The following is a 25,564-nucleotide window of genomic DNA, read 5'->3' on the forward strand; positions in this document are numbered from 1 at the left end:
ATGAGACCCCAAGTCATCGCCCACGAACGGCCTCTCTGGCTCCTCATCAAGCTGCTCAACGGCCATGATCCCAGAAACTCAGGAGCAAATCTCGAAACCCAGTGGCTTTTGGCAGAAATCCCTCCAGATTTAAGTGTTAAAATTTTGGAATTTCAAAATCACATGGCCCTACTGCAGCCACACGACATCATATGTTTTTCATAACCAGCAATAGAACACAAATTGTCTACTGTTGCCTTTTCAGCAGAGTTGAGTGTTGGGGTAAAATCTCAAATAATAATGGTGGGTCTGGTGTCGAAATATTGAATGTGATCAAAGTAGAGAGAGAGTAATGTGGAAATCATCTGCCCCACAGGTAGGGGGAGGGTGTGGGACGGGGGTATATTGGGGTTTTTTGGGGTGGAGAATGGGCACTGGTGAAGGTACGGGTGTTTCATTGTATGACCGAGACTTACACCCGAAAACTTTGTAACTGCTCTCACGGTGATTCAATAAATAAAATTGTAAAAAATTTAAAAAAAAAGTAAGGTGGGGTTCATGCCCAATTCAATCAGCTAATCAGTGGCTGAATAAATAGCAGTACTCCTACAAAAAAAAAATCAGGTTGTTTCTCTCTTGTAGGATTCTTACACATAAATTACAGATCCGGGTCTCTTTGTGAAATGATGCAGTTCTATATCATGTTATGTAGATCATATGTGCATGTCTGTGTTATGAATTGTATGTGCACATCTGTTATATGGATCATCTCTGTTAAACGGATCATATGTGCATGTCTGTTATATAGATCGTAAGTGCATGTCTGTTGTATAGATTCTATGTGCCTGTGTTACATAGATCATATGTGCAAATCTGTATTTTGTGGATCGTATGTGATTGTTGTGTTAGATGGATCATATGTGCACGTCTGTGTTGTATGGATCATGTTATATGGATTGTATGTGCAGATCTGTGTTACATAGATGATGTGTTATGAGGAAGAAAAGAAAAATAAAAGGTGGATGTCTGGGCTGGAGCGATTGCACAGTGGGTAGGGCGTTTGCCTTGCATGCGGCCAACCCGGGTTCGATTCCCAGCATCCCATATGGTCCCCCAAGCACTGCCAGGAGTAATTCCTGATTGCAGAGCCAGGAGTAACCCCTGTGCATCGCCAGGTGTGACCCAAAAAGTAAAAAAAAAAAAAGAAGCTGGATGTCTAACCACTCCACTGTTTTTGTTGAATTTTACCAAATTTGGTACACTAAGGTTCTGATTTTAATTTCATTTCATTTTTGAGATATCAGGATGAAAACCCAGGAAACCTAGCTGCAAATCATGCATTTTATGACTGAGTTGGTCCCTGATTTTGTTTTATACAAAGGATCAGGTATAGTTCACATGGATAATAGATTCCACATAGATTTTCCTGCTAATTACTATTTCTTTGTTTTTAGGGACACACTAGCTGTGTTTAGGGTTTGCTCTTGACTCTATGCTCAGGGATCACCATTGGCTGGGCTCAGGGGACCATTTGGGGTCAGCCACATGCTAGGCAAGAGCTTTACCTTCTGTACTATCTTTCCAGCTACAGTGAGTTTATTTTAGATATGTAATGATATCTATAGCATGCGATAATGATCTGGGCTTACTTGTTTTTATGTTGTCTCGCTATTATTTTGAGCAGTATTGAGCATAAGTGGAAAATGTTAGCGTTTTTAATTTTATTGATTTTGTTTTTTACTCCCAATAGTGCTCAGGGTGTATTCCTGGTTCTGTGCTCAGGGATCACTCCTATTAGTCATTGGAGAACGATACAGGGCTCCAGGGACCAAGAACTTATCCACTACCCTGTCTTTCCAGCCTCAAATATGGATGCCTTAAAAATGATATTGAAAAACAAAGGCTGTAGGAGCTGGAGAGTTACCCCAATGGGTGAGAGTGGCTGGGTTCAGTATCCAGCGCTGAATTGGGAGTGGCCTCTGGCACCACCAAGTATAACTCTAGATATAGGTAAAGGTAAGGTAAAGGCCCTCCCGTTGATCGTCGATTTGCTCGAGCGGGCCCAGTAACGTCTCCATTGGAGACTTTGTTGTTACTGTGTCTGGCATATCGAATACTCTCGGTAGCTTGCGGGGCTCTCCGAGAGGGGCGGAGGAATCGAACTCGGGTCGGCCATGTTGGCCGCTTGTAAGGCGAACGCCCTACCCGCTGTGCTATCGCTACCCCCCAAAAATTGTATCTGTGGGCCGAAATTTTGTTCAGTTGTAGAGCACTTACTTTGCCTGTGTGATGCCTTGGGTTGGATTCTGGCACTTCCCCCCACATACATGTACAAGTACTTCAAGGGGGAAGTGTGTCCTAATCTCTAATTGGGTTCAATTTAGGGCTACCCCTGCGTTTATGGCTGACAGGAACATAAAGTTGGCATTAGTGGCTGTGAAGTGTCTTAATGTATCTCAAAATTAAACAGAGCTCTCAATGGATCCAACAATTTTGCTCAGTAAAGTCTGAAAACGGGGATGCAGATAGACACCCATTTTCCATGTCTATCTGTTAAGTGGCAGAAACAACCCAGATGCCTATTAACAAAAAATTGCTTAACGAAATGTGATGTGTCCATACAATCGAGTATTATTTAGCATTAAAAATTAATCTCTCTGGGGCTGGAGTGATAGTACAGTGCTTGGACACTCGCTTTGTATGCAGTCAATCTGGGTTTGATCCCTTGAACTCTTATGGTTCCCTGTACCTGCCGGGAGTTCGCCTTGAACACAGGGCCAAGAGGAAACCCTCAGCATTGCTGACTTGACCCCCAAACCATAACAAATAACAAAAAAAAAAACTTGCAACATGGACAAACGTTCAAAACATTACACTAGTGTCAGAGAGCTAGTACAGGGGTTAAGGAACTTGTCTCACATGGGACTGACCCTGGCTTGATACTTGGGGCCGCATATAGTCCCCTGAAGATGTCTGTATGTGTCCCCCCCGTTAAATCCCCAAACAGAATATTCTGCTACATGCTTTTGCTACTTGCACCGGTTCAATCCCTGACATTGAATGGTCTTCAGAGCACCACTGGGAATGGCCCCAAACACAAGTTCAAACAAGCATTGCTTCACAGCATACAGGAACCCAGTCCTAAGCTTTGCCTGGTCTGCTCAGCACCACAGGAATGACCCATGGGCTAAGTTGGGAGAAAACAGCCCTGAGCGTGGCAGGTGTGGCCCTTAGGTAGAAACAACATTTTCAAAAGTCACATTTGTTGAAAGAGACCCAATACAAAAGATCACTTAAATAAAGTAGTCAGTGAGGTGTTACTGTCTCTTGGGCTCACAATTTTACTTCATTGGTCTGTGATTCCATCCTCAGTCTAGTACCATATTGTCTTGATTCCTGTAGCTTTAGAGTAAAATTTAAAGTTACAAAGAAAAGCCAGTGAATAAATGAGGGGCAAGGGGAGGGGAAGTTCTGCATCACTTATCAGGGAAATGCAAATTAATGATATAAACAGTGAGATATAATCTCATACCAGGGAGACTGACACACATAAAGAACCAAAACAATCGGTGATGGCAGGGAATTGGGGGAAAAGGAGCCTTCAGCCACCACTGGTGGGAAGGAAAACTATTCAAGTCTCTTTTGAAAACAACTTTTTTTAATTTTTTGCTTTTTGGGTCACACCCGGCGATGCTCAGGGGTTACTCCTTGTTCATGCACTCAGGAATTGCTCCTGGGGGTGCTCAGGGGACCATATGGGATGCTGGGAATCGAACCTGTGTTGGCCATGTTGGCTGCATGCAAGGCAAACGCCCTACCCGCTGTGCTATGGCTCCAGCCCCCCAGCTGCATTTAAGGCAAATCTCAGGCTGGAGTGATAGCACAGCGGGAAGGGTGTTTACCTTGCAAGTGTTCAACATAGCCAACTGGGGTTCGATTCCTCTGCCCCTCTTGGAGAGCCCGGCAAGCTACCAAGAGTATCTCGCCCGCACAGCAAAGCCTGGCAAGCTATCCGTGACATATTTGGTATGCCAAAACACAGTAGAAATTGTCACAATGGAGACGTTACTGGGCCCGCTCAAGCAAATTGATGAACAATGGGAGGATAGTGACAGTGACCTTTTATCTCAATGATCTCTTCTGCTCAAGAAGCAATTTTAGGGCCCGAACGATAGCACAGTGGGGTGGGGCGTTTGCCTTGCATGCGGCCGACTAGGGTTCAATCCCTGGCATCCCATGTGGTCCCCCAAGCACCACCAGGAGTAATTCCTGAGTGCAGAGCCAGGAGAAACCCCTGAGCATTGCTGGGTGTGACCCAAAAAGCAAAAAAAAAAAAGTAATTTCACTTCTTACAATTAGTTATATCTTACGTATATCTTCTTACTTTTTTTTGTTACTGTTTTGTGCCACACCGTATTATGTTCAGGGCTTACTCCTGGCTCTGTACTCAGGAATTACTCCTGCCAGTGCTCAGCGGACCATATGGGATCCTGGGTCATAAAACCCAGGTCAGCTGCATGGAAGGCAAATGCCCTACCCACTGGACTATCACTCTGGCCCCATATTCTTTTTTTTTTTTTTTTTTTTTTCAGCGGGTAGGGCATTCGCCTTACAAGCGGCCAACATGGCCGACCCGAGTTCGATTCCTCCGCCCCTCTCGGAGAGCCCGGCAAGCTACCGAGAGTATTCGATATGCCAGACACAGTAACAACAAAGTCTCCAATGGAGACGTTACTGGGCCCGCTCGAGCAAAATCGACAATCAACGGGAGGGCCTTTACCTTTACCTTTTTTTTTTTTTGCTTTTTGGTCACACCCTGCGATGCTCAGAGGTTACTCCTGGCTCTGCACTCAGGAATTACTCCTGGTGGTGGTGCTCGGGGGACCATATGGGATGCTGGGAATCGAACCCAGGTCGGCCGCGTGCAAGGCAAACACCCTACTTGCTGTGCTCTCACTCCAGCCCCAATATTCTTACATTTTTTTGTATCTTCATACTTTCTCACCAGCAAGCAAGTAATTTTGTTTTTTTCATTTTTAAAGATGTTACTTATTATTATATTTTTCTTTTTCGGGTCACACACAGCAATGCTCAGGACTTACTCCTGTCTCTTCACTCAGGAATTACTTCTGGCAGTGCTGTAGGACCATATGGATGCTGGGGATCTAATCTGTATCGTCCGCGTGCAAGGCGAACGCCCTACCTGCTGTGCTATCGCTCCGCCCCTGTAATTTTGTTTCTTACATTTGTTCAAAATGTTGTCAGTGGGCCAAAATGATAGTTCAGCAGGTAGGGCGTTTGCCTTGTGCACGACTAATCCAGGTTTGATCCCCGGCCTCCCATATGGTCCAGTGAGCACCACCGGGAGTGATTCCTGAGTGCAGAGCCAAGAGTAAACCCTGAGCATCTCCGGCTGTGACCCCAAAAGCAGAAAAACCAAACCAAACCGAAAAGTTGGTAGCTGAAGTGGGAAACACCGCCCGTTGGCCCTGCTGTGCCACCAGGGAAAGGGAAACTAGGCAGGACCCAGGGTGATGAAATCCAGGCCTTGCACTCCTGCGCTGCCCCTGCCTTCTGGTCGTGGGAATTGGTGTTGAGTCCCAGTGCAAGTGGCAAACCCATCTCTGGCTCCGCCGCCCGCCCGTGAGCCGGGTGCCAGATCCCCAGCGTGGGGCTGAAGCGGTGCCCCGCTGGGCTGGAACTGGAGCCGTCGCCTAAGGTCTGTGCAGCTGTCAGCGCGCGCGAGGGGGCCGGCACCGCTGCCTGTGCCCATGACCTTGGGACCTGCCAGCTCCCTGCGGCGCAGCTGCCCTGGTCCTCTGCTGCTGCTTCTGCATCACCCCAGGGGAGGGCAGGGAGGGCACAAAGCTCGTGTGCCCGACAGCCTGGCCAGCTGCCCCCGGGAGCCCCCAGTCTCCTCCCGCCTTGACTCCGGGGTGGAGGGCCTGGCCAGGTGTGCAGGGCCCGGCCAGGTGTGCGCGAGTGCCCAGCAGCCAGGTGCCTGAAAAGGCGCCTCTTAGGACCTCTCCGCGCCGCTGCGTCTGGAGATGCGCGTGACAGGCGGTGAGCTTGGGAGATCACCCCGTCCTCATTGGGTGCCCCTCGGGTCCACCTCCATCCGGCGCCTCCTGCGAGGGGCCGGCTCCCCTGGGAAGTGAAGGTCACGGCACTGCTGGGCACTGCTGGGCGAGCCGGGCTCTTCCTCGCCAGCCACTGCCGGTCGCAAGTGCGTCCCCCCAACGCCCCCTTGTCCGGTTGCGCGTCCTCGCCCTGTCCTTTCCCTGGAAGGGCCGGCCGAATATTCCCGAGCCCCGCCTTTGCCATTGGTCAGTTATTGACAGGACTCAGAGCGCTTCTGGGCACGGCGCCTGCTGCAAAGAGGTGTGGTTCCCGCGGCGCTGAGCCTCCGCGTCCTCACATGACCTCCCCGCCTTGAATATCGCCAATATCAAGGCTTGCCTTATAAAGGCAAAACGCATCATACCTTCCCGGGTCCCAGCGGGCCCCAGGCCCCCCTGGGCTCCGTCCCACCTCGCGCACGAGGGAGGCAGGACCCAGCCCCCTCCCGCGCCCCCCGCGCGCACCCCGCGCACCCCCGCCCTGCAGACCGGACCTGTCCTCCGGGCGGGCGCCGATCGGATCGGGGCGACTCGCCGGCGATCGATCGATCGATCGATCGATCGGGGGCTGCCGGGCCCCGGGGGCTCGGCGGGCGGCTCGGCTGCTGCAGGAGCCTCCCCGGTCTCGGCCAGATCCTGCGCCGCGAACTCCATGTCGCAGCTTGTGGCTGCCTGGGTCCTGCCTGGCGAGCCGAGCGCACAGGAGATCCTTTGTCTGGGAAGGCTGAGCCCGGGGATCTTCGGAGGCGCCGAGCCCGGCGCTGCCATTGGCTGCACCGCGAGGGGCTGTTTGTGCAAAAGGCATGCCCGGCTCGGCGGCGCTGGCAGGCCGGGGCTGCCCGGGAGCACCGCGATCATCACCCCCAAAAGCAGTTTGCAGAACAGGCCCCCTGTAGCCGCTCCCTCTGCAGAAGCAAGCAAGATGGCTACCTCGTGGGCCTCGCCGTGAAGAATGCAGAGGCTAATTAAGGCAGACTTTGAGGGCAAAAAAGGGTATTTCCCGACTTCATCTTTGTTGCCGTTGTTATGCTCGCGGAGTGGCTTGCAAGCCAGACCTGTAACGGAAGCTCGGGAGGTTCTGCTGGGCAAACGTGTTGATGCTTTGGAATGGGATAAGTAGTTTTGCAGAGAAATAGCCAAAAAAAAATTTTTTTTTGGGGGGGGTAGGTGGGTGGGAGGTTTTTTTTTTTTTTTTCACGAAGGAGGCTTATTTTGCAATCTGATTTTTTTTAGGTTGTAAAGGAAAACAAGAGGCCCCAGAGGGAAAAGAAGCCCAAAGTTTTAAAGGTAACCAGCTATTGATTCAATACTGCTTATTTTTTTTTTCCATTTCATAGAGTATTTTTTTCTGGCAGGTAAGGGTGAATTTGGAGTGCAGTGGATGTGAATTATCCCAGATTTTTAGCATTTAAATGGATTTTCAGTCAAAGTGTTTTCTCATTTTTTTAGATGTGATGCATAGTGTTCATATTAGCATCCTTTATTTTCAACTTCCCAAAAGTCTGCAGAAGGAAAAGTTTATATGCAAACTATGGTGAAAAGTTTATATGCAAACCGTTGTGAATAAAATTATATTTTCTTTGTAGCCCCCTTTGTAGCATCTGCATTTATGGTGTTGCACCAGTGTGTCAACTTGAGCTCTTAAGGAGAAAGGCACTATTTGAAGTTGACAGCTATGATCTATTGTGATTTTAATAGAGCTTCCATCAGATAGCGTTCTCAAATGATGTGATTTCTTCCTTCCCCAAGAAATCAGCCTTTCCAGGGTTAGATCAGCTTGAAATGTTCCAACCATTGAGATTTATAGCCAGACTGGAATTCCTCAATCCCAAACCCTCATATCTTTCATTTTGGCATTCATAAAGCTGTAGGATTATGCATGTAATCTTTATATTCAATAGTTTGTCTGAGGAGTATGTAGTAGTAGCCTAATTTGGTTATGAACTAGCTGTGTGTTACGAGCTTTGTACAGTGCATAGAAGGGTTAACTTAAGAGCATATGGCATTACTAAAAGTTGCTTCAGTTCAGCAAATAGATGCTTATATGTTAAAGATTTCTGATACTATATTGCTATCGTAGACGTCAGCAACCTGAACAAGCAACCCTTTCAACTTCAAAAAGACACTAAACAATAAAATTCTGGTCTTCAAAATTCCACTGTGTGTATATAATAAAAAATATTTTAACCTAATTATAGGTTTTCTTTGGTGAATAAAGTTTGGAAACTTTAAGAAGAAGAACATGTTGAACAATAGATGTGGCCAGTTTTCCCTCTCCTCTATTTCTTCAGTTGTGTATCAGAAAATGTTAGTGACATGGTGACCAAACCTTGCATTGCCTTCTGGTTTGTCTGACCACCTCAAGTTTCTGATTCCTGTGTGGACACATTGACAGGTGCACTTCCATCAACCGAGAAGTTTTGGTTTAATATTTACCGTACGGTTATCAGTATGACAAGCACTATCAAATCAATGAAGTTGCTTGGCATCCATTTTTACTGAGCCTGGACAGTTGGAATTCTGGATATTTTCAAGGTTATTTGAACCCTCTTCTGTTTTTCTGGTGAATATTGCCCAAAGCACTTTCCCTTCTCACTGATGAAATCTGTCATTGAAGTCACTGCTTCTGTTTCTTAATCTCTCTTTTAGTTTTCTTTCTGAGGACATACCCATCTTGACTTTTTTTTTTTTTTTGTATTCTAGTGGCAAATACTTTCCCCAATTTTTAAAGTAGTTCTCAAGTTTTGTGGAATTTTGCTGTCATTTGTTTGTTCATTTTTATTAGGAGGGCTGCACCCAGTGCTGCCCAAGGTGCTTGGAGGCTGTTCATTTGGTGCTCAGGAAATTAAACCCCAACCTCGTACCTCAAACCTCAAAGCTTTCACATGAACCTGTTGCGCTGTCTCTCTAGTCAAAGTTTTGTGGACTTGGTGTGGGGTGTGGGCTAGGAGGAAAGTAGAGAATATCAGGTCAAAGAAGAGGTAGACTGTTGAAGCAAGAAGTCGCAGGACCTGGAACAATAGTAAAGCAGGTCGGGCATTTGCCTTGCACACAGCCGATCCGGGTTCAATCCCCGGCACCCTATATGGTTCCTCTAGCACCACCTGTAGTAATTCCTGAGTGCAGCAACTAAAGTAACTCCTGAGTATCACTGGGTATGGCCCTAACTTTGAAAAGGAAAAAAAATCAAACCACACTCACACACACACACACACACACACACACACACACACACACACACACACGCACCCCAACCAAACATTCATAGGCTAGGCTTAGTAACTAAATTGCCACTGACTTTTGCTAGGAAGTAGAATCAGACTCTGGGAGGACAAGTTAGTGTCATGTTTATTTTGTTAGTCTGTGGATGTCCTGTCACCTGAAATAAATTTTAGAAATAAATATGCTGTGGGTGGTATTTTTTCTCTCTCTTTTTTAAATCTTGGCAGTGAATTAAAAAAAAAATTAGCGCACGTGGTGGGTAATTATATGTGCTACAGTAAACAGTACCAAACTGTCACTCACTTTCATATATAGTTTCTTATATAGATTGTTATAAAAGTAGGGAAATGCTCTAAAAGGAAAAATAATTTAATGTTCTATTTAGACATGATTTTTTTTCCTCTCAAGCAAGTTTTTAATCTTGGGAGAAACTTGAAAGTGATTTAAGATTTTGGCTTGACATATGCAAAATACAAGAGCAAATGTAGAATTTATTAAAGGTTATATAACACTAAAGGAAATATTGAGAAATCTAAATTCACTCTGTGGGGATGATGTCAAAAATGAACACTCTGTGGTGAAGACTTAACATCTCCTCTGGCCACTCCTGAGGAAAGTGATGGGCAACCACAGGTTGTAAGTTGGTCTCCTGTTATAATTTCTTTGGCATTGTGCCAGAGATGTAATCCGTTCCTCTGATTCCAAACCCTGGCCTTGTGAATATTCCAATCTCCTGGGTCTCTTGCTCTTTGTCAGGGAAGTTTTCTAATTTTCATCATTATCATCATCCTCATCGTTATCCTCCATAAAGAAGTAGGTGTAGGAGACTGACTCAGATATTACGGAATGAAGATAGGAGTAGAAGCTTGTCCATTCTGCTCTGAATCTTAAATAAATACTGAATCTAGTAGTGAGGTTGAAATTTCCTACTATGGCTCAAGCCTCTTTTTGTTGTTGTCTTTTTTGGTGGGGAATCATCTGGCAGTGCTCAGAGGTCACTCCCGGTGTCCATAGGGGACCATAGTAGTGGCAGGGATTGAATCTGGGTCAGCAGCATGCATGCCAAGCACCTCGCTTGCTGTACTATCACTGGCCCCTTAAGCCTCTTATATTTTAAACTTCAGGGGCCGGAGCAATAGCACAGCGGGTAGGGCATTTGCCTTGCATGCGGCCGACCAGGCTTCAATCCCCGGCATCCGATATGGTCCCCTGAGCACTGCCAGGAGTAATTCCTGAGTGCAAAGCCAGGAGCAACCCCTGATCATTGCTGGGTGTGACCCAAAAAGGCAAAAAAAATTTTTTTAAACTTCAATTATCTATATGGTTACCTATTTCAACGCAAATTTTAACTAGATGTAGAGTGATGCCAAGACTCTAAGTAAGGAGAGCAGATTCTTTTAACTGAAATGATAATATTTTGTGTGCAGTGGGTGGTGGTGTGGTGAAGGAAGAGGAGCAGGAAGACACTGGGGTACTGCTCTCTTGCCACTCCTGGTGGTACTTAGAGAACCAAGTGCTTTTGGGGATCAACCCTGGACTTGACACAGGTGAAGCATATTCTTCAAAGCCTTGAGGGATCTCTGTGGCCCTGAAAGGGTAATTTCTTAAAACTCCAATAGCAGGTGGCTAGAGTGGGTAGGGTGTTTGCCTTGCACACGGCCGACCCAGGTTCGATCCCCGGCATCTCATACGGTCCCCCAAGTACTGCCAGGAGTGATTCCTGAGTGCAGAGCTAGGAATAATCCTTGAGCATCATTGGGTATGACCCCCAAAAAGCAAAAAGCCCCCCCCCAAAAAAAACCTACTCCAACAGTAGAGCCTGAGTAGCTGATACTGTAATGGGAATGAACTACCAAGGTTTTAGGGGTCCTGTGTGCTAGCGCTGAGGACTCCTGGTCCAGGCCTACTCATGACTCATAGAGTTACTTTTGTACTTCAGCAGGAGCTTGTTTGCTATGCTACAATGGTTTAACTTTTGAGTCAGATAAAGCTATAAAATAATTTCAGGCTAGATTCCTCACTGGACTTGTGAATATCAGGGTTTGAAATTTGTCTTGGACAAAACTTTTACAGCAATAATTCCCTTTTGGTTTTTTGCTTTTGGGCCACACTTGGCAGTGCTCAGGGGTTACTCCTGGCTCTGAACTCAGGATACTCACTCCTGGCAGTGCTCAGGGGACGATATGAGATGCCAGGGACCTAACTGGGTTCAGCCACCTGCAAGGCAAGCCCCTTATCCATTGTACTATCTCTCCAGGCACCTATAGCAATAATTTCTACTTTGACGTGAGGGAGATATTTCAGAGGTGTAAAGCAAATTCTTTCCTTTCTTTTTTAGATGCAGTATACTTTTTTTTCCTTAGGGACTATAACGAGAGAGAGAGAGGGACACAGAGACTCGAGAGACAGGGAGAAAGGAAGTAGCATGGGCTTTTCCAGAAGTGAGAGAGCATAGGGTACCCCATAAAGTAAAGGATGTAGGTGACCCCAGCACTCGGAGCCTACTCTTTATATGCAGGAACTTAGGAACTCTGGGTTCATCCTTAGGCATTGTACCTATCACCCAAATAAAATATTAATTTTTACTCTGTGCATTGGGTAAAAGTATTTCCCTTTAGAGAAAGCCAATTTTCAGATATTGTCACTTTGACTCAGTTGTCATTCATTGTCCCTTGAGAAAATCGAATGACACCGTCATGTGGGGCTCTGAGTTAGGTTTCATAGAAGCATCGCTTGGAAGCTGTGGGTGCGTGAAAGAGAAAACTGGAGATGGTGCTGTTAACCAAGAGAGCTTTCACCTGGAGTGGCAAGGAAGAGAGGGTAGGAAGTGGGTAGAAGAACTGTAGCAGGATGTTGGTTGGGCCCCTCATAAAGGAAAGTTTCTGCAAAACAGCAAAATAAATAAGAGGTCAGAGGGACGTATGGCATTCCAATTCTCTGAGGCTTTAAAAGGCAGAAACCAAAAGACAAGAAAGCCCACAAATTCAGTACATCTTGTTCAACCACTTGGGGCACATAGGAGAGTTTAGAGGATGGAATGCAGATCTGGTTATTTTGGTGTTTTGTTTTCTTTGGCTTTTTGGGTCACACCTGGCAACCCTTAGGGGTTACTCCTGGTTCTGTGCTTAGGAATTACTCCTGGCAGTTTGATCCTGGGGTGCCAGGGATCAAACGTAGGTCATTTGCATGTAAGGCAAACACCCTACCCACTGTACTATCACTCCAGCCTCTGGAATGTAGATCTGAAGGACCCAACAAATATCTACAATCAATCATTACCAGAGATCAAAGGGAGGGTCCAAAGTACAGGACCAGAAGCACTAATTTTTAGGGGCCACTGGGTGAAGCACATGCATATATACTGTAACTCTACAACTGATCTATACACTTCAAATCTTCTCTAGGAGATGAGGAAGTGGCTCAAGTGAGACAAGGCAAAAGCCTTCCTGTCTGTTTGGGACCTGGGTTCAGCGATCTCCCTAGCTCTTCTCCCCAGCATCACTGAGTGGGCCACCACCTCACAGTGACAACAAAAATTAATAAAAAAATCTTTTCTAAACTTAAAAAGTGTGATATTCCTGAGGGTGGAGCACGTTCTGATACTCTTTGGATTCTCTTGACTGCTCAGGGATTATTTTCTGGCTCTTTGATCATCCAACCTATCTGGAAGAAAACTATTTGGAAGAACGAGTGAACATATATAAGGACATGTCAGTGGATGTCTGTCAGTCAGACATCCAGTCAGACATCCATGTCAGTCAGGAAACCGATGAGCTGTTGGAGGCGGGGAAATCCCTTCTCGATTTTGGCAATGGCAGGGTCCCTTTGAGACCGCTTAACACGCCCCTGAAGGACTGTGATGGGAGAGAGGCTGGTGTCCGGAGACAATTCCTATTGTTCAGCGCAGTGGTTTTGCATCATGTTCGAAAAGGAGAATCAAATCATTAGTGAGTCCCATTCACGCCTCAGAGTGATGTCCCTGATACAGTGGCATTCCAAAATATTTGTTACTTTCATGACCTGTCACAAAATAAGTGCTCATTAAGTGTTCTTTCTTAAACATTCATTTTTGTTTGTTTTGGGGCCACACCCAGCAATGCTCAGGCTTTACTCCTGGCTTTGCACTTTGGAATTACTCCTGGTGGTGCTCGGGGGACCACATGGAATGTGGGGATCAAACTCCACATTCAAGGCAAGCACTCTATCTGCGGTAATATTGCTCCTGTCCTCTTGAACATTCTTAAATTTAATAAATATTCATTTTGGCACACACTAATTATTGGTGGATATCATGGTATCCACCATGAAAGTGATTTCCAGGGGCTCCAGAAAATGGCTGAGAGGGTTGGGGTACATGCTTTGCATGCAGGAGACCCAGGGTCCACAGTCAGTCACTGATACCATATTTTCCCTTGAGTACTGCTGAGGAACAACCTCATAGCTGGGAGTACCACCTGAGCACTGCCAAGTGAGACCCATCCCTCCTCCGACCCCAACTAAAAACAAATACACAGACACACACACACATGATAGAATATATATGTGCAAAGGCAAATAAAATTTAGAATATATAGGCATACATACATTTCTACCATCAAGGACATTAACTTCTACTTGCTAGGAAAGGCAACCCACTGAAGACAAGGCTGGTGGGGTAGGCCAATGGCTGGAATCTTGCTTTCCTGGTTTTGATCCCCAGCAGTATATATGGTTTGCTGAGCCCCTTCAGGTGTGGTACCCAAAACAAAAGAAAAATGAATAAATTATAAAAGTCACTATATATTTAGGAGGAAAAAAAAGGCCCCAAGATTGGGGAAAACAGCTGGGGTAATTTATAGCATCATTGAAAACGATTCCCTTTATTTGTACATGATCATGTACTGTGCTGCTGATTGGAAAGCATATAGATAAAATGTATCTACACTGTAGATACAATCCAGCAACCTTGTTTATTTTTAAATCCATTAAACTTTCTGCAAATAACAAAGTAACAGTTGCTAAAGATTTTTCTATGCATACTTATTTACAACTATGTTTCCTTTTAAAATAAATCATTAGCAGAATGTTAAATTTAACTCTGGTTACAATGTAACATTTTAAGGCTTGGCAAAATGTTACAAATTTAAGTGATAGATCAAATTCTGAACTTGGCTGCTGTTCAGGAAAAAAATATTTGCATTTTTAACAGTCCTCCCTAGTCCCATACAATGAATCCCAGATTTCAAAATATGATGTACTAGTGGAGAAAGAAATTGAAGTGGTTGTGGACATAAAAACGGTATAAGCTTGGGCCGGAGCGATAGCACAGCGGGTAGGGCATCTGCCATGCATGCAGCCAACCTAGGTTTGATCCCCAGCATCCCATGTGGTCCCCCAAGCACCACCAGGAGTAAGTCCTGAGTGCAGAGCCAGGAATATCCCCTGAGCATCGCTTGGTGTGACCCAAAAGGCAGAAAAAAAAAGGGTAGCTTTAATGAAATCTACACATAAGAGGGACCAGAGATAGTGTCTGGGTAGGGTGATTTCCTTGAACACAGCCAATCTGGGGTTCATTCCCAGCATCCCATACTGTCCCTTGACCGCTGCCAGGAGTAATTCTTGAGCAATGGGCCAGGAGAAACCCCTGAGTATAGCTGGGTGTGGACCAAAAACAAATAAACAAAATAAAATACAAAAGGGGGCAGAGTTCAGTGGGTAAGAGGCTTGCCTGGCACAAGGCAAATCTCATTTCCACCCCTAGGATTGAGCCCCTAGCAGTGCCAGGAGTGACGAGCACAGAAGTAAGGAGTAAGAAGTAAAGAGTAAGCCCTGAGCACTGCTGGACTTGAAGCAAAAAGAAGGAAAAACAAAAATACATATAGGGACTGGAAATGTAGCTCACTGGTAGAGTACTTGCTTTGCCTGTATGAGGAACCAGGTTGAGGCCATGGTACCAAAAATAAAATAGAAACAAAAACTGGAAGAACACAATTTCAGAACACAGGACCATCGTGTTGATGTACTAATTTATTATTATTTGTTTCTAGCTGGAGCAAGAGCACAGTGGGTAGGGCATTTACCTTGCACACGGCCGACCTGGCCAACCCAGGTTCGATTCTTCCGCCCCTCTCGGAGAGCCCGGCAAGCTACCGAGAGTATCTCGCCCGCACGGCAGAGCCTGGCAAGCCACCCGTGACGTATTTGATATGCCAAACACAGTAACAAGTGTCAATATGGAGACAGATGTTACTGGGCCTGCTCGAGCAAATCGATGAACAACGGGAGACAGTGACAGTGACAGTGACAGGGCCACTCCTATTGATGCTCACCTAGCTCTGCACTCAGATATCCCTCCTGACAGTGAGCAAGGGACCATAGGGGATGCCAGGAATCGAACCTGGGTCAGCTGCATGCAAGGCAAATGCCCTCCTCTCTGTACTATCTCTCCGGCCCCCAAATGATGTAATAATTTAGTCCTATGATTTAACACATGGTCCTTGTTTTCTGCGTTGTGTCATAAGGCTGGCAGGAACGGTCAGACACTTGTGTTCATCCCTCATTGTTCATTCACACCATCAAGACATACATGGGCCTCTGGTTTATGCATCCCGAAATGACAATACATATTTTGCTGAGGGGTGAGCGGTCTGATTTCAGGGCTGTGTCGTTCCTGCACGCTGTGAGTCATTCATCTGCCACTGCTCCGTAGACATTTCCCTTGACTCTAAACTCAGGTTCACTCTGTACTTTCTAGGAACTATCCCAAACAGAGAACAGTTCCAAGTGGGGTGAATGTGCTAGAGAAAAATGTCATGTCGGCGACCGAAAACTTTTGAAAAAAAGTGAAGTGGATGGTGAAATGAACAGCTTCCTAGCATGGACTATCAAATCTGACTCGAATCTGAATCCTTGTTCATCCAGTACTGTGTTTGTGTTTTTCAGATATGCTTGATTTGAGTATTTCTTCCTCCCCCTCCTCCTCCTGCTGCTGCTCCTCCTTTCTCCTCTTCTTCCTCCCCCTCCTCCTTCTCCTTTTTTGCCACAGCCACCAGTCCTCAGGGTTTGCTCCTGGCGTGGCTCCCAGGGATCACTTGGCAGGGCTCAGGGGACCCTATGTGGTGCCAGCACTGGCACCCAGCTGTCTGTTTGCAAAGGCAAACCATCCACCTGCCGTCCTGTTGCTCCAGCCCCTCATGCCATTTTCTGAGGCTTGTCTTTCTTAACCATATACTCTCGCCATATAGTTACTATAACATGGTCATTGGGAGGGGAAAGGGGGAGTCGGGGTCACAGCCAGCCAGATCCTGCTGTGCTCAAGGGGCTGTTCCTGGCACCGTGCTCAGGAGTGACCCCTGGTGTTGTGCAGCCTAGTTTAAAGCTGGGCATCATAGGGCTGGAGCAATAGCATAGCGGGAAGGGCGTTTGCCTTGTAGGCGGTCAATCTAGGTTCGATTCCCAGCATCCCATATGGTCCCCTGAGCACCGCCAGGAGTAATTCCTGAGTGCAGAGCCAGGAGTAACCCCTGTGCATCGCCGGGTATGACACTTCCCCTCCCCCCCATAATAAAATAAAATAAAGGTCATGAGATTTCTTTAAACAAAGTAATAAAGCTGGGTCTCTGCTGTCGCTATAAGCAGAGCAAATGGCTTTCCTCTGTCTGACCTAGACTTGGGTCCCAACCCTGTCCTGCCATTTCGAGCAGCATCACATCATCAGCCATGAGCCGCTAACCTGGAGCCGACATTGCCAGCCTCAAAGGATATGTTGCGAATTACTCTCAGAAGAGCTGTGGAGCCCACCCTTCCAAATAGATACTGTCACTTGGTGAAAGCATTTTAAGACCCTATTGAGGTTATAGCGCAGTGGGTGGGTACCTGCTTTGCATGTGAGGTTCTAGTTTCAGTCCTTGGAACCAGTAAGAAGTGCGGAGGGTGGCTCTGACATTGAGTATCTTAGTGCACTTTCAACTTATCATTAACTTGGTAACAGAAAACCGGTCCTCATATTAAGTATGAAATGTATGTGTTTTCGGTTTGTTTGTTTTTGGTTCTTGGCCACACCTGGCTGTATTAAACGATCACTCCTGGCAGTGCTCAGGAAACCATATGTGGTGCCAGGGATCAAACCTGGGTTCACCTTATCTCTCCAGCCCTATCATAAAAAGTAGCTTTAGGTGGGCTAGAGCAATAGCACAGTGGGTAGGGCGTTTGCCTTGCAGGCATCTGACCCGGGTTCGATTCCCAGCATCCCATATGGTCCCCCGAGCACCGCCAGGAGTAATTCCTGAGTGCAGAGCCAGGAGTAACCCCTGAGCATAGCTGGGTCTGACCCAAAAAGCAAAAAAAAAAAAAAAAGCAGTGTTAGGGATCAAACTCAGTGCCACATCATATGCAAGGCACACACTCACTCACAGTCACACCCCTAGCCATAATTATTTGAAAATATTTGATTGTGTGTCTGGAGTTACTGTATAGCAGGTAGGATTATTGCCTTGACATAGCCAGAATGGGTTCAGTCCCTGGCACCACATAAGATCCTCCTATCCCACCAGGAGTGGTACCTGAATGCAGAGCAAGGACTAGCTCTGAGCACTGCCAGCTGTGGCCCAAAACCAATATAATAATGACAACAATAATAAATATTTATAGCTGGAGAGATAGTGATTACCTTCCATGTGGTCATATGCGGGTTTATCCCAGCATCAGAATACTCCTTGATCACCAAATAAGCACTGGATGCCAAGATCTACCCACCAAAGTAGCACAAAGGTGAAGTGTCTATGAAGCTTCATAGCTTTTTATGAATATGAAAGAGGGATGAGATATCTATCTCGTTTGGCTTCATGGATTTGAATATTTTCTCTTTTATTCTGTTTTTTAAAAAATTTGTTTTGTTTCATTTTGAGACCACATCAGGTGGGGTTCAGGGAATACTCCTTCCTGGCTGTATATTCAGGAATCACTGTTGCAGATTCGGGACTGTATGGGGTACCCGGGTTCAAACCTGGATCAGTCACATGCAAGAGAATTACCCTATCTCGTATATTATCTCTCTGGTCACTCTTTTATTCTGTTTGGATTTAAAAAACATATAATTTGTATGTATGTGTGTGTGTGTGTGTGAGAGAGAGAGAGAGAGAGACAGAGAGAGAGAGAGGAGAAAGAGAGAGGAGAGAGAGAGAGAGAGAGTACCTGGGCTTATTTCCTGGGCTTATTTCCACACTCAGGGCTTATTTCTGGCTCTGTGCTCAGGAAATCTGTGATACTGAGGATTGGACAAGCAAGGCTCCAGAAATAACATTTTTATTTTAAAATATTTTTGTTTATTTTGGGGCCACAAACAGTAGTGCAACTCCTGGCTCTGCCCTCTGGGATCACTCCTGGCAACGCTCAGGGGACCGTATGGGATGACAGGGATCAAACCCAGGTTGGCTGGGTGCAAGGCAAATGCCTTACCTGCTCTATTATCTCTCCAGCCCCCCCCCACACACACACCAAATTAATGTTTTAAAAGGGAAATTGGGCCACACATGATTGAGGTAACTGCTGGCTCTCTGTTCAGATGAGTTGCTGGCATTGCTAAGGAACCATGTGATGGCGGGGTGGGAGGTGTGGGTCCCAGGTCCTCTGTACAAGGCATGCACACAGCCTTCTGAGCTATCTCTTCATCCCAGAAGCAGCTTTTGATGGAGGACCAGAGGGAATGCAGGCAAATGAGCTCAGGACTTATTCCCGTTATTTCTTGGGGGACCTAAAAGTGCTAGAATCAAAGCAGGATCAGTTCTGGGCATGACTTAACATCTGTACAATCTCTTCCACCCTGGTGGCAACACTTTACAAAGGGAAAAAACGGCTTATGCATTGTATGATTATGTATCTTAAATAAGACAATTATATAAAGAAAATATGAAAATAATCATCCTCCGAAGTGTTCATTTAGCATTTTATTTACTTATTTATTTTGGATTTTTGGATTTAGGACCAAACCCAGAGGTGCTCAGGGCTTACTCCTGGCTTTTGCATCAGGGATTACTCCTGGCACTTGGCATCAAACCTGAATTGGCTGCATGCAAGAGAAGCACCCTACCCACCTTCTCTCCTGGGACCCCCCTCCCCCTTTTTGAGTGGGGGTCACACCCAGCAGTGCTCAGTGTTTGCTCCCCAATCATACCTGGGGACCATATAGGATGCCGGGGATCGAACCCAGGCCAGCGGTGTAGAAAGCAAGCACCCTACCCACTCTGGCAAAAGAACTATTTTCAGTCTCTATAAAACAAAAACAATCATTGTTAGTTCATTATTTTATTTTGTGATAGAACCCAGAACTTCACATAGTTAAGACTAGTTCTTTGCCTGTGAGTGCATGCTTCCTTTGCATTAATTTTAATTGACTAAATTTATCCTGCAGACAGTGTTCAATAAATAATAGCTATCACAATCAGCTTTGTATTCGACATCTTTTTTTCTTTTTCTGTTTTTGTTTTTGTTTCTGGGATTGTACCCACAGTGTTATTGGCAAAACATGCCATCTCCCATCGAGCTCCAGCACGGTGCCTGCATCAGATGTTGATGTAATTAGTACTTTCTGCCCTCTACTCAGTAACTTTCAGGTTAGTAGTGAGTGCATGCATATTATGGTCTAATTATTGTTGTTATCATCTGTTGGTGCTTAGGGGATACTCCAAGCACTACATTTGGGGTTTGCTCTGATGGGTGGTCCTGTATGGGTGCTAGGGATCAAACCTGGGTCGGCCGTGTGCCAGGCAAATGCCTTAACCACTGTCCTATCTCTCCATCCAACCATAGGGCCTACATTTTCTCCCTTTGATCTAAACTAGAGAAATTAAGGTAATGGCGTGGGTATATATATATTTTTTCTCAACTCATTATACCTGTTTCAGTAATGAATAGCCATAGATATCAGCATAAATCTCTATTATGCTTATTTTTAATTTTTTTTAGTTTGTTTTATCAAAAACCTGATGAATGGTACTCTTTATTATGGTGCATTCATAATATCTTGGTGAACCACCTCCTGTTGTTGTTTTGTTTGGAGTGCTTATTCCAGGTGGGTGCTGGAGTGATTCCTGCTCATGAGTGGGGTGTGACTTCCAGTGGTGCTCCATGGACCATGCCATGTTGGAGTGCAAGCTTACAGTTCTCTGGCAAAGCGTGTGTGCTAGAACTTTAAGCTATCTCGCTGCATTGGGCCATCAACATTTTTCATTTTGGAGGTCACAATGATGAGAATTTGGGTTTGGGCTGGGCACCCTCTATGGTTCCAGAGAGCATATTAAGGGCCATTGAAATGCCCTTGTGCTATCTTTCTGGCTTCTAGCTGACATTTTATTTGTAAAGGTAAAGGTAAAGGCCCTCCCGTTGATCGTCGATTTGCTCGAGCGGGCCCAGTAACGTCTCCATTGGAGACTTTGTTGTTACTGTGTCTGGCATATTTTATTTGTAAATACTTTTAATTGCCTCCAAAATATACTTACACATAATCACAACACAGGGTCAGAAGAAAATCTTGATTCAGTCTAATGTAGTCTGAAGGTAGGGTCCATTTCGTTTGTACCGCTAGTCCAAAAAATCCTTTCTAGCTATTTTCCTTTTAAGGGAGTAATTTTCTGATATTTCTTACTTGTTTCCATGTAGTCATTTCCTTAAAACTAGTGTTCGTGGTGACTTTCTGGATGGTGAATCTGTGTGTTACTTGTCCTCTATTATACTTACTTTTAAAATTGGAGGTAGTTGGGGCTGGAGCAATAGCACAGCGGGTAGGGCATTTGCCTTGCACGCGGCCAACCTGGGTTCGAATCCCAGCATCCCATGTGGTCCCCTGAGCACAGCCAGGAGTAATTCCTGAGTGGAGAGCCAGGAGTAACCCCTGAGCATTGCCGGGTGTGACCCAAAAAGCAAAAAAAAAAAAAAAAAAAATTGGAGGTAGTTGGTCCATAACCAGCAGTTCTCAGAAGTTACTTCTGCCTCTGTGGTCATGGTCACAGCTGGCCATTCTCAGGGGCTCCTAAACTGTGCTAATGATCAACCAAAGACAAGCACCTGCCCCCCCTCTTGTCTCTCTGGCCCCTTAGTATATTTTAATAAGATGTTTTAATTTTTTCAGAAGAGCTCTGGGTAGTTGGTACAGATTTTTAAGTTTCATGAACAGTCCAATATACATTTGTCAGGGGGCAGTCGTCTTCAATGGAACACAGTGCAACGCTCCTGCTGATCTCGTCCTAGTGGGGAGATTGACAGATGTAGGGGCGTGGGGGACATCTGGGCCAGATAGAGAGTACAGAGGAGGGGGCACTTGCCTTGCACACGAATGACCTGAGTTCACTCTTCAGCACACCACACGGTCTCACGAGCATGGTCAGGAATGATCCCTGAGCCAAGTGTAAGACTAAGTAAACCCTGAGCCCACTTCGGATGTGACCCAGGAACAAAAAGAGATAAAAGAAATGTTTATTGCTGTTGATAGTGCCATGGGGAACCCATTTGTCAGAGCCAGTGAGATAGTTCAAAGGGCTTGAGCATATCTTTGAATAAGGGAAACTTGGATCTAATGGCCCTCTGTGGTCGGCAAGCAACTGAGCATTGTGCCAGAAGAGAGACCTACCCCATCCCCTCAAGCAGCTCCCAGGGTGTCCTAAACCAGCATTCTAGAAGTAAGGGGTTTTAGATTTTACTTATTTATTTGTTTGTTTATTGGCTTTTTGGGTCACACCCGGTGCTCAGGGGTTACTCCTGGCTCTGCACTCAGGAATCCCTCCTGGCAGTGCCTGGGGGATCTTATGGGATCCTGGGTCAGCCACATGCAAGGCAAACACCCAACCTGCTGCACCATCAATCTGGCCCCTGATTTAGAATTCTTTTAAAAGTCAATGTTGGGGCTGGAGCCATAGCACAGTGGGTAAGGCGTTTGCCTTGCCAAGAGGAATTCCTGAGCGCAGAACCAGGAGTAACCCCTGTACAATACCGGTTGTGACCCAAAAAGCAAAAATTAAAAAAAAATAAAAGTAATGTTGGGGCTGGAGCGATAGTACAGCGGGTAGGATGTTTACCTTGCACGCAGCCAACCTGGGTTTGATCCCTGGCATCCCATATGATTCACCCAAGCACTGCCAGGAGTAATTCCTGAGTGCAAAGCCAGGAGTAAACCCTGAGCATCGCTGGGTGTGACCCAAAAAGCCAAAAAAAAAAAAAGTCAATTACTGATTAAGATAAATAAGATATTTCAAAGTGTTAATTTCATCATCATTGTTTCCACTTCGCGTACCATGTAGGAACTTTTCACTGGGAATTTAATCTGCTGTCAGAGTTTATTTAAAGCCTTTGCTATTTGATCACTTCACTAAGTGAACGTCCACCAGGAAGCTTAGTTTCCCAAACCACGTTTCCTAAGATACCCTACACTGTGACACACGATCCAGTTATGTAAGGCCCAAGAGGCTCAGTTTTGTTCAATATAATTTCTAGTGAAAGATTGTCTGTGAAGATTAATTTAGGTGCTTCCCATGGTCAGAAAAAGTATAGGAAAAGTGAATTTAAGGACAAGAGAGATGTCCAAGGGACTGAGCACGTGCTTTGCATGTTAGAGGCCTGGGTTCAGCCTCCCCCCACCCCACCCCTGCTTGGTATGCCATGAACTTAACCTCAGTAAAGAATCAGAAGTAGCCCCCAAGCATAAATTTGTGTGGTCCAAAAATAAGCAAAAATTTCCATTCAATGACTTTTTTTTTCAATCAGAAAACAATCAAACTCTTGCATTGATTACCAAATGTGTTCATATCATAGATGTGACTGAGTGGTAGTGGTCGTGAACAGGCTTTGTATGTGGGAAGCCCTGGGTTTGATTCCCAGCACAAGAAGAAGGGAAAAAGGTGCCAGAGAAATAATGCAGGGGTTGGGGAGGTTCTTGCAAAGTGTGTGGCTTTCTCAGCTTTGATTCCCTGTACCACTTAGTTTTGCTTCGGTGCCTGAAGGCATCTTTGCTGAAATACTTTGCAATGCTTCCTGCTGTTACTTCCTAATTGGAAATACCTTTCTGCATCTCCGAGTACTAGCAGGATGGCCCAGGTAATCCCTGGCACTGCATAGTCTGAGATTCAACGTCCTTCAGTTCTCAAATTGGAGACCTGACCTGTTTGGTCCAGCACCACCAGGATGGTCCCCTAAATCTCTTTGGGAGGCCTGTCACTGAAGGATAAAAATTAGGGGCTGAAGCTATAGTACAGAGGGGAGGGCTTTGCCGGTGGCTGACCTCAGGTTCAATCACCAGCATCCCATATGGTCCCCTGAGCACCACCAGAAGCAATTTCTGGGTGTACAGTCAGAACTAACCCATGAGCATCGCTGGGTGTGACCCCAAAAGAAAAAAAATTAGGGGCTGGAGTGATAGCACAATGGGTAGGGTGTTTGCCTTGCATGCAGCTGACCCGGGTTCGTTTCCCAGCATCCCATATGGTCCCCTGAGCACCACCAGGAGTATTTTTTTTTTTAAACAATCTGTAGCAGTGTAGCACTGTTCTCCCATTGTTCATCGAGTTGCTCTTGTGGACCAGTAACGTTTCCATTGTGAGACTTGTCACTGTGTTTGGCATATCGAATACATCATGGGGAGCTTGCCAAGCTTTGCCAGGCAGGCGAGATACTCTCGGTAGCTTGCCAGGGTCTCCGAGAGGGCCGGAGGAATCGAACCCAGCTCGGCCACGCCAGCCGCACACAAGGCAAATGCGTTACCACTGTGCAATTCTCCAGCCTGTTATAATTTCAGACACTGTGAAACTTGTGAGTATGGTACAGATTATTCACACACTCTCCCACCCTGTTTGCATACTGTTTGTTTTTTCTTTTTCAACAGATAGGTTTGGGCCTTGGGAGTGGGCTACCTAATTTCTTTATTTGCAGGAGTGTTACAAAGACAACTTAAGTAGATGCTTAGTAATATTCAACAATATTTTATTTTTTTTTTTAACCCTACCCCTATTCTTAGCCACTGGCTGTACTCATGAATCACACCTGGGATGTTGCTCAGGGAGTCCATATGGCACTGGTATGCAGTCCAGGTCAGCCTGGTGCTAACTCAGCACCTTTGTCCAGTACTATCTCTCAGCCCACTTCACAGCATTTTTTTTATTGCCGTGGGGCATTCCTGGCAATGGTGCAAGGCGATGCTTTCTAGGAGTCAAACCAAGGACCTTGATCCTTGGTTGAGTTGAGTTTCAGCGCTGAGCCACCTCCCTGGCTTTGTTGGGCTACAATGTATAGAACATTTCTGGTGACTGTAACTTGACTGTCCTACCTCAGCGAGCTCCGAAGTCACCCCCCAAGGTGTGGGGAGTCGGCTTCAGACTGAGCTCTGGGTATTGCTATCTTGAAGGTTGTCGCTCGCCCAAGAGATAGTCTGCCCGTGATTTGGGGTGCTCATCTCTCTTGTAGATACACCTGCTTGGATGACAGAAGGTCACCTACACTTGCTTTTGCTGCCTGCTGGGGCCGCACACTCCTTCTCCCTGCACACTGGCTTGGTGGTGCTCCCGGCACACGCACTGGCAGTCAGCAGGATGCAGAATCACTCAGTGGCAGCATGCAGGAGGTTGCGCCCTTCACTGAGGTCATTACAGGATCACAACCGGCATTGGGTCCAGGATGGCATTCAGCTTGCTGCCCGGTGCCTGCCTGGCAGGGGTTCTGCCACTTAGCCATCCCCAGGCCCCTCAACAATAGCATGTTAAGTGAAAAAAAATTAGTTTACAGAATGACGTCTGGGATAAATCTCATTTTCTTCTCAATAATTCAGTGCCTCAAATATATTTGTGTGTGTAAGTAGTGATCTGGAAGGCTATATAGGAGATTTCCCTGTGTGGGTGACTTGGTCTTTTCTTGTGCTTCTCTTCTGTGTTTGTTGTTTTTGTTTTCGGTGATGAGCTTAAAATTCAGGCAAGGGGCCGGAGCGGTAGTACAGCAGATAGGGCATTTGCCTTGCATGCAGCCTACGGAGGTTCGATCCCCGGCATCCCAGATTGTCCTCCGAGCACTGCCAGAAGTAATTCCTGAGTGCAGAGCCAGAAGTAATAAATAAAATAAAATTCAGGCAAAGGGGTCCAGGGCAGTTCTTCCAGCACCTGGAAGCATACTAGCTCATGGGAGAGGCAAGGTGAAGGGAGAAGGGAGTGAAAAAAAAATGTTAGGGGGTTCAAGAGCCCTGGTGAGCTCTTGCCTTGCATGCAGACAATCTGTTTTCTATTCCTGTCACCTAA

At 46.0% G+C, this 25,564-nt stretch overlaps 1 protein-coding gene across 1 annotated transcript in view; it reads left to right on the plus strand.

The window, feature by feature from the left end:
* The window catches only part of TET1 (tet methylcytosine dioxygenase 1), a 125,183-nt gene that overhangs the window by 24,284 nt on the left and 75,335 nt on the right, over positions 1-25,564 (plus strand). Inside the window, 1 exon segment of the mRNA XM_056113373.1 lies at positions 7,332-7,385. Within this exon segment, the coding sequence (XP_055969348.1) occupies positions 7,332-7,385 (54 nt within the window).

Source organism: Sorex fumeus, unplaced genomic scaffold (genome assembly GCF_029834395.1).
Source record: "Sorex fumeus unplaced genomic scaffold, SorFum_2.1 ptg000020l, whole genome shotgun sequence".
Taxonomy (NCBI): domain Eukaryota; kingdom Metazoa; phylum Chordata; class Mammalia; order Eulipotyphla; family Soricidae; genus Sorex; species Sorex fumeus.